General features: G+C 45.7%; 1 protein-coding gene across 1 annotated transcript; it reads left to right on the forward strand.

Moving 5' to 3' along the window:
- The first annotated feature begins 2,759 nt into the window (after positions 1 to 2,759).
- Gstm3 (glutathione S-transferase mu 3 (brain)) lies at positions 2,760 to 5,520 on the forward strand. Its single transcript, XM_013031916.1, has 8 exons — positions 2,760 to 2,863; positions 3,188 to 3,263; positions 3,597 to 3,661; positions 3,939 to 4,020; positions 4,121 to 4,221; positions 4,769 to 4,864; positions 4,961 to 5,071; positions 5,342 to 5,520. The coding sequence occupies exons 1-8, from the start codon at positions 2,813 to 2,815 to the stop codon at positions 5,438 to 5,440; spliced, it is 681 nt and encodes a 226-aa protein (XP_012887370.1). The 5' UTR covers positions 2,760 to 2,812; the 3' UTR covers positions 5,441 to 5,520.
- Positions 5,521 to 13,108: the final 7,588 nt, after the last annotated feature.

The following is a 13,108-nucleotide window of genomic DNA, read 5'->3' on the forward strand; positions in this document are numbered from 1 at the left end:
AGCTAAAGTAGGAGAACAGCTTGGCATCCCAGCCTCCATTTTGTAACTGTGTCCACTGCTCTGCATCATTCTCTCCTACAATCACTTTGCAATCATCCTGGAAGCAAGGAAAAACTAGATTACCTGCTCGGTAACAATGATTCATGATAACAAGGTCTCACTTGTCCAATCCTGAACAGTGAGCTACCAGACCACCTGTGACTACCATTGCCACCTATAACTACTGGAACACACCTGGGCCCAGATTTGTTTATGCCTACCTCTCATCCCTTGCCTCCAACTCTTCCTGCTGTTAAACACTAAGGCAGATGTCTGCTGAGAAAAGATGGCTGAAGGTGAACTGAAGCGCTATCTTTCCATGGAAAGTCCACGCCATGACCTCCTTTCTCTGCCCTTTACTTTGTCTCTTTATTTGGAATACAGAATGGAGTGGCAAGATGTAACGTGAAGTCCCAGGAGTTTGGGTCTAGGCTCTAAAAGTCCATTTTCAAGATCACTGTAAAGTGAGAGTAGCAGAGAAGAAATGTGGTCTGCCAGTTTGGGATACTGTGGCATAACATTAGAAGTGGGGGAATGAGAAAACACAAGCACCTGAGAAGGCTCCAGTTTCATTATTATGAATTTGTTACATACTCATTTGTTAGAATGTAAGTTTCCTGAGGTGAGGGGGTTTGGTGTCTTGATTTCAGTTCTGTATTCCCAACACCTAAAACAGTGCCTGCCCCCTAAAAGGCATGTTAATAAACACGGCTGTATAGATGAATAGCTGGAGGAAGGAGCAAATGGAAAACATGGCCATATCCTTCCATACACTCAGCACCAACTAGGGTCATTTTACTAGAGGACTCTGACAAAATAACTCATCTCCGCAAAGCATCACAACCTGCCCTGTCCAACTAGTCAATGAGTTGCCTGGAGCTTGCCTTGAGAGGTGCTGTAAGTAACTGTAAGATACGCACTGTGTTTTGAAGACAATACAAAAGCAAACAATAGAAACCATCTCAATAATTTTCATATTAATTACCTGCTGAAATAACAGTATTTTTTATATATTGAGCTGTATTATTAATTTACCTGTTTCATTTTGTTTATGTGTGCCATTATTGGGGCTTGAACTCTGGGCCTCACCCTCTCCGTTGATTTCACTCCCTGCTTTTTTGGTACTTAAAAGGAGTGAAGAGTCTCAAGGACTTTTCTGCCTGTGCTGGCTTTGAACCACAATCCTCAGACCTCAGCCTTCTGGCATGAGCCATCAGCACCCAGCAATCCCTGTTTCCTTTAACTAGAAACAAAACATTTTTAAATCACACATATGGCTTGTCTAACATTTCTATTAAACTGTGTGATCTAGACAATTTCCACAGACCAGGGTTAAAACATCCAGACTCTTCTTTCTGCTGGTCAAGGTCTTCTACAACCTGTTGGCCAGAAGCTGTTCCCACTGTCTCCTCACAGCCCATCACAACCTTAAAACCCAGCCTAACTCAACTTTAAGTATAGTTATTTCTGTACACATTTGTATTTCCCATATTCCTGTGACCTTACTCAATGCCTACCTCCTCCTTCTGCTTGGCCCGAAGTGATCTACCCCCTCTATAAATTTCACATAATGCTTCCTTCCAAATCACTTCCTACCTTAGTTTTAAGTGTTTAAACAATTTATGTTTTTGTGTCTGTGTGTGTGCCAGTATTGGGGCTTAAACCCAGGGCTTATGCACTGTCCCTTTGAGTTTGGGCTACAGGCTGGTGCTCTATCACATGAGCCACTCCCCCACTACCAGCTTTTTGGGTGGTTAATTGGAGATGAGAGTCTCACCAATTTTCTACCCAGGTTGGTTTTGAACTGCAGTCCTCAGATTTCGACCTCCAGAGTATCTAAGATTACAAGCCTAAGCTACTGACACTGGACAAGTTTTTCTTTTTAATCACCTTGTCCTCCTTTTCCAGCTTTTCCCACTCCCCCCAAACTAGAAACTGATAACCATTCCTTGGTGATCCAAGTCCACCTGACTTTTGTGGACTGCCACGAGGCCCCCAGGCAAGAAAAAAAAGGGAAGGGCAGGGGAGAGGAGAGGAGGAGAGAGTAGGGGAGGGGGGGGAGAAAGGGAAGGAGGGAGGGAGGGAGAAAGGGAGAGAGGGAGGGAGGGAGAAGGGAACCAAAGAACAAACAAAAGGAGAAAAAGGGAAGGAAGGAAGGAAGAAGAAAGGAGGGAAGGAGGGAGGGAGAAAGGGAAGGAAGGAGGGAGAGAGGGAAGGAGGGAGGGAGAAAGGAAGAACGAAAGAACAAGGAAAGGAAAGAAAGAGAAGGAAGGAAGGAGGAAGGGAGGGAGGGAGGGGAGGAAGGAAGGAGGGAGGAAAGGAGGGAGGAAGGGAAGAAAGGGAGGAGGGAAGGGGGAGGGGGGAGGAAAGAAGGGAGGGAAGAGGGGAGGGAGGAGGAGGGAAGGGGGAGGGAAGGGGAGGGAAGGAAGGAAGGACACACATGAGTTTTATTAGCCCTGAGAACCAAGGTCACGCTTACTGCCACTACTGGTGATGTGAGGTTTCCCACAGTAGGGATGGGCAGAACCTCAGAGCTTCGCCGCGCCCCCGCCCCCCTTTGCCCCAAACCCTAAAGTGGACAGAAGTCGCGCCTGCGCAGGACCGAGTGGCCGCGAGGGGGTCAGGGCCGCGGATGGAGCGGGGCGGGGCCGAGGGGCGGGGCCGGCGCGAGCTGCTTGGCCCCGCCCCGGTGCTGGCCCCGCCCCCCAGGGGAGTATAAGACCTGCGCCTGGCACCGGTCTCCCGCTCTGCAAGACTTGCAAACAGTCACACCATGTCGTCCAAGTCATCGTCGATGGTCCTGGGTTACTGGGATATTCGCGGGGTGAGTGAGGGCCTTCTCGACGGCGGAGCCGCCTGGTCGGACAGACCGCCGCCGAGGGGGCCGGGGCCGGGGGTTGGGGATCTCCTGGAGAAACAGCCGTATGGGGGTGACCTAAAGCTGAGCCGCCTCGGAGGCCCGCAGAGCCTCGCCCAGCCCGGCCCGGCGACTTCAACGCCGCCCCCGGCCGATCGGGCCGACCGGCCCGCCCGTGAGCTTAACGACCGCCCTGGCGGGATGCCGGGGCCCGGGCCGCCCCGCCGGGGGACGTTGGCGGGAGGGGGTGGGGGGGGCGCGCAGGCGTTGAGCCCCGCTGCCTCCCCCCAGCTGGCGCACGCCATCCGCCTGCTCCTGGAGTTCACGGATACTTGCTACGAGGAGAAACGGTACACTTGCGGCGAAGGTAATGTCGTTGTGGGCGTCCGGGCCCGTCCCCGGGCCACGCCGTGGCTCTCTAGCTGGGCCTGTCTTGGACCTGGAGGCGGTGGGCATCACGGCACGGTTGGGTGGGACATCAGCCCCCAGTTACGTGGGAGCTCTTCAGTGTCCTGTGTGAGGACAGGTGGATAGATCCATGACTTTGTTCATGGCCCAACTCCGTCTTTATATTTAAGACAAATAGACCGTAAGGCCTAAATGATTAAGCTTGGGGAGCTGGGGATTTGAGGGGCTGGGCCTAAACGTTTTCCAACAGGTGGATTAGTGAAGAGATGGCTTCCCCACTTCTTTCTTACAGCTCCTGACTATGATCGAAGCCAATGGCTGGATGTGAAATTCAAACTCGACCTGGATTTCCCTAATGTAAGTGGCTTTAGGCGATGAGAGGAGTGGGCAGATGGGAAGGCCTTCAAGTATACCTAGTTTTGAGTCTTCCCTCCCCGGTTTGGGGAGGATCTTGGCAGGGACAGACTAGGTCAAAATGGAGGGGGAAATATCACATGTTTATTAGGTGAAGACAAAGGATTTTCCACTTTTTAAAAAAATTTTCTGCATCTTCTCTCTTGCTTAGTCTCCTCTTTCCCAGGAGACAGAAGGAGTCAAAAGAGACTATTAGTCTGACCTATTCTTTTCTTTCCAGCTGCCTTACCTCCTGGATGGGCAGAACAAGATCACCCAGAGCAATGCCATCTTGCGCTACATCGCTCGCAAGCACAACATGTGTGAGTGGAGTAGAGCTGACCAGGGAGTCCAATGTGACTGCCCAACTGGAGTAAGCAGCAACGATGATCCCAGGGTAACTTGTCATGATTTGGAATTCAGGTGGTGATACTGAAGAAGAAAAGATTCGAGTGGACATCATGGAGAACCAGATAATGGACTTCCGCATGCAGCTGGTGCGGATTTGCTACAACTCAGACCATGTAAGTTTCCTTAGCTGGCATTAGCTAAGTGGTCAAATGCCGGGTGCTAGTGGCTCAGACCTGTTATCCTCCATACTCAGGAGATCTGGGGATTAAGATTTGAAGCCAGCTCTATCAGACAAATCCAAGAGAGTCTTATCTCTAATCAGCAAAAAGAAGTAGAAGAGTAGCTCAAGTAATAGAGTGCCATCCTTGAGCAAAAAGACCAAGCCAGAGCACAAGGCCCTGAGTTCAAGCCCTAGTATGGCATACACACAAGAGAGAGGGGGAGAATGGAAGGGGAGTAGGGGGGAGGAGGAGCTGAATATTTAGAAACCTGAAGGTTATTTCTGCTCCCTTCTGCTACTGCCACCCTCCCACAAACTATCAGAATAGAAAAGAAAGCTAGTTTGTGTGTTTGAATGTTTGGTCATAGTCTAGTGTTAGCTCTTTCTCCTTTTCAAAGCCTTCTCCTCTTGCTACTCCCAAGTGAAGGCAAAGAGAAGTATCCTTCACTGGCCAGCACCCTGATTATTGACTCTCACTCTTTTTTTTTTTTTTTTTTCAGGAGAAATTGAAGCCTGAGTACTTGGAGCAGCTTCCTGATCAACTGAAACAATTCTCCTTGTTCTTGGGGAAATGTTCCTGGTTTGCAGGTGAAAAGGTAAGAGGAAGGAACAAGGATAATATCTCTTGTCTCTCTGCAGTTATTTGTCATGACCTTTCCAGACCTGACAATCTCACTACCTCTTCCTCCTAGCTCACCTTTGTGGACTTCCTCACTTATGATGTCTTAGACCAGAACCGGATGTTTGAGCCCAAGTGCCTGGATGAGTTCCCAAATCTGAAGGCATTCATGTGCCGCTTTGAGGTAATGCTCCCTGCTCCTTTCTTTTAGAAAGGGTCTCCCCTAGGCTTAGAGGAGCTCTATGATGGTATAGATGCCCCAGCTTTTGCTTAATGAGATCAGTAATTGGACACCTCTGGGTAAGTCCTGGAAAGGGTCAGCTACACTCCAACCTACTTCCTACAGGAAGTGGGAGTAAAGTGGAGGCAGTAGCATGTGAATGTTGCTCTTACACTGTGGGGCTATCAGGCTGGACTAGGGGCCTAATAAAAGTTTGGTGTGCTTTCCTTTCAGGCTTTGGAGAAAATAGCTTCATACATGCAGTCTGACCGCTTCTTCAAGATGCCCATCAATAACAAGATGGCCAAATGGGGCCACAAGTGTATATGCTGAGCAGGTGACAGGCTTGTACCTACCCAAAGGTTCTAAACTCTGTTTTTCTCTGCTCTTTTCAATAAATACCATTAATGTTACTGGTGTCCACCTGGATTTCTCTTGGGAATAAACGTCAAAGGAGAGAGCAATTGAGATGGGAATTCAATATTGGCATTCCCTTACTCCCTAACTGAGATCAAAGACTAGAAATTTGCGTCTAAGCCTTAAGGGTGGGTACTGGAAAGAAAGACTGTAAATTGCTGGAGATAGCTGTGTTTTAAGTGGACCAGGAGTCTCCATGACCCTGCTGAAATCAAGTAAGTTCGGCGGTACTGATGAACTTAACAGAACAGGAGTTCAGCAGCAGACCCATGTGTGTGTAGATATTTAGTATGATAAAAGCAGTATATCAAATGGGTAGGCTAGCCCATAGAGGTAAGATAATAGCTTATTCATTAAAAGCTGTAAAACCTTATACCTCACTCCACTTAAACTTATCTCCGATTTAAGGTCCAATATTACACACAAAGCTGTTGAAGTCTTGATAAAAATATAAGAATGTATGAGTAGGGTATAGGAAAAGATTTTTTTTTAATGAAAGGTTTACTAATTAATATCATATGCTAAAACTTTTCCATGATAAGGCACAAATAAACATAAATGACAGGTGAGACCACAAGGGGCTCCTGTAAAGATTATTTAAAAAGCCCATGCTGGTGGCTCACGCCTGTGGTCCTAGCTACTCAGGAGGCTGAGATCTGAGGATCATGGTTCAAAGCTACCCCAGGCAAGAAAGTCCATGAGACTCTTATCTCCAATTAACCACCAGAAAACGAGAAGTGGCACTGTGGCTCAAGAGATAGAGCACTTGCCTTAAGCTGAAGAGCTCAGGGACAGCTCCCAGGCCCAGAGTTCAAGCCCCATGACAAGCAAAAAAAAAAAAAAAAAGAGCCCAGCACTGGTGGCTCACTCCTGCAATCCTAGCTACTCAGAAGAATGAAGGACTAGGATTTGAGGTTTGAAGCAAGCCTGGAGATGTGGCTTTGAGCACAAAAGTCAAGCAAGAGCTTGAGATCCTGAGTTCAAGCCTCAGTACTAGAAAAGGGATTATTTTAAATTTTTTTAATCAAAAGTTAAATGGGACAAAATAGACAATCTGCAGGATCTAAAAGATTTTTAAAACCAAGAAGGGAGTTTTACTTCTGTGTATGTGTATGACACAAACTTAGCAGACTAAAACAACATGCTGATCACCTCAGCTTCTATGGGCCAGGATCAGCTCGGCTTTACGGGGCAATGGCTCAGTTCTCATCTGAAAACTGAGGTGTCTGAATGTGGCTCGAGTTGTGAATGCTTACCAAGCAAATGCAAAGGTTCTGAACTCAAACTAGCACAGGTGGGGGGGGGGGATGGGGAAGGGGGATGGGGAGGGCACAGTTAGACTTGCGCCAACAGGCAGGACTACAACCCCATCTCAAGGTTCAGTTAGATGAGGATCTACTTCCAAGTTCATGTGATTGTTGACAGAATTCATTTCCTGTACCATGCTGGATGGAGAGCCTCCATTTCTTGCTGGCAGCTAAAGGTCACTTCTGTTCCTTAGGAAAGAGCCCTCCCAATATTGTCACTTGCTTCATCAAGCCAGTAAAAGAGTCTCCTGGAAAGTGAGACACTGCAGCCTTTTGTAATATAACCATGGCAAAGATATCCCATCACCTTGCCCTATCTGTTATGGTTTGAACCTTAAATGTCCTCCAAAGGCTCATGTGTTCAAAACTTGGTCCCCAGCTGATGATTCTATTGTAGGTCATGGGAGATGTGTCACTGGGGGGGATACTGGAACTTTGAGCCTTCTCTTTGTACCCCAGATGGCATAGGCCTCCCCCCACCACGTTTCTGCCACCACGGGCCCAACAACCATGAACTGAAACCTCTAAAATAAGCCTTTCGTCCTTTTAAGTTGGTAATCTCTAGTATTTTTCACAGCAATGGAGAGTTGACTACATACTTTCAAAGATAAACCAATAGATCCTGTTCCCACTCAAGAAAATGGGATTATATAAGGATGTGCAGCTCAGAAAGCAAGGATGACCACTGGGAGAAGCAAATCCTTCCTACAAGATGAGGGCTCACCTGGCTTTAGTCAGTCCCTTACATAGGCCAAGAAAGAAATGCTGCCACAATGGCTACCGTCAATCAAGGGACAGGTTCCATGGAGGATGAAAGGGTACAAGCTGTCATCCCATAGACATCTAAATACCATAACGAGTATACTAGCAGTTAGTATACAGTCACCTTAGTAAGTTAAAAAGTCACTGTAATAGGTACATTCAGTTCAGCAGATCAATTCCCCAAAAGTATGAGGGAGACTCGGTTGTATTTGCTGAAGGTGGGAAGCTAGGTTAGAGCATTTCCCAGACTGAAAGAAATAGCTTGGGGAAATTAAAAGAAAATGCCTTATAGGATTGGTACACAGATGCGATGGGCGGGGCATGGACACTGATACCTATAGACTTGGAGCTGCCTTGAAAGCCAGCTTAAGAGGGGTTTATGGGAACACCTGGCCTTTGTATAGAAATTACACATTCCTTCCACCTCAGCTTCAAGACAGGTGGCTCAAATGAACCCTGATGAAAGTTGACAGAAAATTGACAGTGAAGGGAGCTTGAACGCTGGGCCTGAGCACTGTCCATCAGCTCTTCAGCTCAAGGCTAGTGCTCTACCACTTGAGCCACAGCACCACTTCCTGCTTTTTCTGCTTATGTGATGCTGAGGAATCAAAGCCAGGACCTCATGCATGAAAGGCAAGCGCTCTACCACTGAGCCACCTTCCCAGCCCTTAAGAATCAAAATTTTTAATTTTTATTTATTGTGTGTGTGTGTATTTGTGTATGCATATGTGCTGGGGCTTGAACTCAGGGCCTCAATGCTGTCCCTAAGCTTTTGTGCTCAAAGCTAATGTTGTACCACTTTGAGCCACAGCTCCATTTCCAGCCTTTTCTTTTTTCTTTTTGGTAGTTAACTGCAGGTTAGAGTCCCTTCCCCAGGCTGGCTTTGAAACTCCATCAGATCTCAGTGTCCACCAGTGCCTGGCCAGGAATTGAAATTTAACCGGTGCTTGTGCTTTTTTATGCTCTCTCTCTCTCTCCCTCTCTCTCTCTCTCTCTCCCTCCCTCTCTCTCTCTCTCTGCCTCTCTCTCTCTGCCTCTCTCTCTCTCTCCCTCTCTCTCTTTCTCTCTCACTGTTTCTCTCTCTTTGATGTTGGTGGTAGTGGTAGTGGTTGTGGGGCTTGAACTTGCAGCCTGGGGCTTGTGTGCTGTCCCTGAGCTTTTGTGCTCAAAACTAGTGTTCTACCACTTTCAGCCACAGCACCACATCCAGTTTTCTGCATGGTTTTGGAGTCTCACCAACTTTCCTGCCCAGGCTGGCTTTGAACTGCAATCCTCAAAACTCAGCCTCCTCAGTAGCTAGAATTACAGACATGAGCCACCAGTACCTGGCAACCAGTGCTTTTTCTAATACGCAAATTAACACATGGCTCCTGACCAACTAGTTGCAACAAATTTGCCTCTAGCTCCCTTATAATGACTTCCGCTTCCTTTCCAACTTCCTCTCTGGCATATGCATCACCCCCCAACCCACAGGCACCCAGTGTGGGGTTCAGCCTTCCTCAGTTCCCTAGGGAACAGCCAGTCCTGGAGAGGCCAGCAGCTAGGCTCCCACCCTGGCTGGCTCTGCCCAAGTCAGCAGTTTCAATCTTCTCTGATCAGTGAACCCCATCCAGTCAATGTTTCTAGGACCCTTGGGACAACACAGTGTTACATCAATTTACAAATTGAAATTCTCCTAGAACATTGTGTTCTTGTTTATATCTCTACACTTCTGCATGCACTGTTCAAACTGCCTCTTGCTCTCAACTCTCACCCGGCCCCATTCTGCCTAATGCCTCCTCTTCTAATCCAAGCCTCGAAGTTACATCTGCTAAGCGCTGTGGAAGTCATAGGTGATTGATGGTCATCAATATTTCTGATTGCTTTTGATGCCACCTACTGGTACAAATTCATTTTCTCTGCTGATTAAAGAATTTAAGAGGCAGGGAAATATTTAAACCACATAGAGCAAGTGTATTTAAAAGTGAAAGTAGGGGAGAGGGTAGACAAAAAGGAGGGGGCAGAATGCAGTCAAGAATACAATGTATAGGCTGAAAAATTAAGAAAAAGGAAAGGGTGGGTTAGAAGAGTTAGAATGTTGAAAGGGGAGACATTAATCAAGATGCATGGAATTCATAAGTTGCTTTGTTTTTTTGTTTTTTTTTATAAGTTGCTTTGTTAAGTGGTAACTCTGTCATATAAATACTTGAAGATAACTTTTTTTTGTGAAATAGAGTCTCTGTAGAGAGGTGCCTCAAAAATCCAGTCCAAAAGAATCTTTTCAGTAATTATTATAGTATGGGACTTCTCCCATATCTCTTTCCTTGTGCTTTGTACTGATTGCTTAGTGAATTTTGCATGCGCCACCCTAGAGCCAGGATTTTAGACTCCAGGCCTGAAGCCCAGAAGTCTCAAGTTAGATCCAGCTACCTGCTCCCAAATGCCAAATAAAGAGGTATGGTAAAGGCAGAGAAAGGAGATGTATTACATGACAGCTATGGGAAGACAACATTTCAGTATATCTTCAGCTGTCATCAGAGATACAGATATTGGCTGGGAGAGATGGGGAAGGGGATGAGGAAGGTATGCATAATTAAAGCAGTGTCAGGTCAGAGTCACAGAACTCCTTGGAGGAGTTCTGGAGAAGAACAGGAACAAGGTAGTCTCCTGTTTCTGCCTACTTGCTTTACGATGATAAGAAGAAAGCATTGCTTGTTTGAGGGGCAGTTTGCCTTCCACACAGATGGTTGTCTGTACCATCTCTTTGCTCCTGCAAACAAGTGATTGCAAAAGGTCTGCAGCAGAGAATAACAGATCAAAAGGCACCGATGCGCCAATGGCTCATGTCTGTAATCCTAGCTACTCCAGGAGGCTGAAATCTGAGAGTGGAGGTTCGAAGCCAACCTTGAGCAGAAAAGTCCCCATGAGAGTCTTATCTCCAATTAACTACTCAAAAACAGGAAGTGGAGCTGTGACAAAAGTGGAGCAAAAGAGCTCAGGGATTGTCCCCACACCCAGAGTTCAAACCCCCTGGTGAAAAAAAAAAAAAAAGAGGCACAGATACAAATTTGGGTATTTTTAAGCACAGGACCTAGCAAACACATCTTTGAAATAGCTTCTTTTACAGCCCCAACCCTTTTCTTAATTGAGTGGCCACACAGCATTATGGAAAGAAGCATTTGGGTTCCCATGTGAGGAAAACGCAGACTTCTCTGTCAAGCCAAAGTGCCTCCCTCCTATGTAATGAATTTGACTTCAACTGTAACTATTATCTGTACTGTTTGTGACCAGCAGCCATACTAGGAATGTGAACCTAGAAGGTGTTAAAAGAATAAACTGTAATTATCAGGTGTGCTGCTTGTGGCCAGCTAGCCATGTTAGGGACATAAATCTTTGTTGATGAAATTAAAAAGAATAAGACCCTGTTTTGAGTGGAAACTTTCCACTGACTTCATCAACCTCCTCCAGTTGTATCTGCCAGCCACCCCATTCCCAACCTCACTCCCAGCTTAGCTGTGAGGGAAAAACAAAAACAAAAAACAAACCTTTGGTAAGAATTCGATAATAGGACCCATTCTAACCTTGGTAATCAATTATACTTACAATGTGAGCCTAGCTCCTTGGCAAGGAGGAAAGACAGTTTGAACTGGGATTAAAAACCTAGCAAACTGCTCTGTCTGGTATGCCTGCCTAGCTTTGGGTAAAGTAACCATATTGTACCTTTTTGTGCAAAATTGCCTTGATGAAATCTGCTATATCTCTTGTGTCTCTTCATTTTTGACCCCAAAGAGACAATGTACGTTTCTAATACCCAGCAAATTATGAGAAGAGGCACCATGATGAGCTATAGGTTGTCTGCCATGTGTGGTATCCACCATGTTTTATCCCTAGCTGCGTAACAGAAGTCCTACCTCTCCCTCACTTCCCAGTGAGGACAGTTCTCCCAGCCTCTCAAACTGCAGCCTCATGCTTTGGTCAACTAAACACAAATAGAAATTGCACACATTTTCCAGGCAGGACCTTAAAGAGCCAGTGTATAAGTTGCCATATGGGCCTCCCACCACATGTGTTGATGGATCTAGGATCCTGGAAGCCTCTGGGAGTCCAGGCTTCTGACAAACTGAGAACAGCAGGGCTCTAACGGAGCTCACGGTGCATGAGAAGTAAGAAATGTCTGCATATTATGCCATTCAGATTTGGGTTAGCCCAATAACAAACTCCCCACTACCTCTCTCAGAGTGATTCAAATGCATTAATAAAAAAACAATTTTCTGTTCCCCCAGAATTCAATGATCAGTCCTTAACACAATAAAATTTAATGGCTTATTTAGGTGTCTGCTTCTACCACTGAATCTCAAGTTGTCTGAGAGCAGAAACATGAAGGAACATGCACATATTTCTATGTGCATCTTCATGGAGTCTGGTGCAAAGCAAGTAACTAGGCAGAGAGTCTACAGGCTAATAAGAAACATAAGAAAAATATTTGTTCCAGGTAAGTGCTTAATGCACTTGAGGAACTTCTAAAATTCACTCTGTTCTTGTTGGGAGACAGAATACTTTAAAAGTAGAATGTGCTGTTCTAGAAACAGAGATCGTTCAAGTAGAAGTGTTTGAAGCATGCTCTGTTCTTACACGGAGATAGTTCAGGTAGAAGTGTTTGAAATCGGGTCCGAAGCTCAAATTCACGGAGGTCCCAGAAGTCAGTGAAGAACTCTAAGGCCCTAGGGTAGCTTAGTTAATACTGGAGTCCAGCTCACTCCCTGTTCAGATCTAATTGGAATTAAATGCTTTTGAAAGCTGAGACAGTCTGAGAATGTTCTCAAGAGGTTTTCAATGGAAATAATCAAGAATGGCTCAAATGTGGGACAAAAATCTAAAAGAAAGGATTAGATGGAGGTGTGGGTGTTTGGGTTTGACGTTTCATTTTTTGTTCGTTTGGGTAACTTTTCTTTGTTCCAGTACTGGAAAGTTTAGGGATTAAAAACTGAGCAGCTTGCCTGCTCTTTGTGCTTGCTTGCCAGATTTTTGGCTGATGGCGCACCCTTCTGCAGAGCTAAACTTTGCCTTGCCGAATTCCTTTCGAGTTAAGTGTCCCAACATCCTGAGTCACTTCTAACAAGTAGACTGCTAGCCTTGAGCAAAAAAGCTAAGGGATAGCACTCAGGCCCTGAGTTCAAGCCCTAGTACCAGCATAAAAACAAAAGGGAAAAAAAAGAAAACAGAACTAAATTCTAATTCACTTTTTCTCCCAGCCCCCTATGGCTGTTACACAATAATAATTTTCATAACTCAAAGTGTGCCCTTAGACAAATCATCCCATTTTCTGTTTTTGATTTTTCAGTAGACCTGTCAACTAAAATTCTCCCTTAAGGGGAAAGACAGACTTAGTGCTTTTCATTCTTAATCAATTTACAACAGAGATCTCCTAAACACCTAGATCCTCATACTTCCCATATCTTTAAATTTCCCTGTCAGGAAGGATAAAGAAATTTTACTAATTAGTTGTGAATTGTTTCCAGTTTTTCCTGTCTAGAAA

This window comes from Dipodomys ordii, unplaced genomic scaffold (assembly GCF_000151885.1).
Source record: "Dipodomys ordii isolate 6190 unplaced genomic scaffold, Dord_2.0 Scaffold146, whole genome shotgun sequence".
Taxonomy (NCBI): Eukaryota; Metazoa; Chordata; class Mammalia; order Rodentia; family Heteromyidae; genus Dipodomys; species Dipodomys ordii.

Coding starts and splice junctions, on each gene's coding strand:
- Gstm3 (XM_013031916.1), top strand. CDS start 2,813: ATGTCGTCCAAGTCATCGTCGATGGTCCTGGGTTACTGGGATATTCGC. Junction 3,264..3,596: donor ACGGTACACTTGCGGCGAAG/GTAATGTCGTTG, acceptor TCTTTCTTACAG/CTCCTGACTATGATCGAAGC. Junction 4,222..4,768: donor TTTGCTACAACTCAGACCAT/GTAAGTTTCCTT, acceptor TTTTTTTTTCAG/GAGAAATTGAAGCCTGAGTA.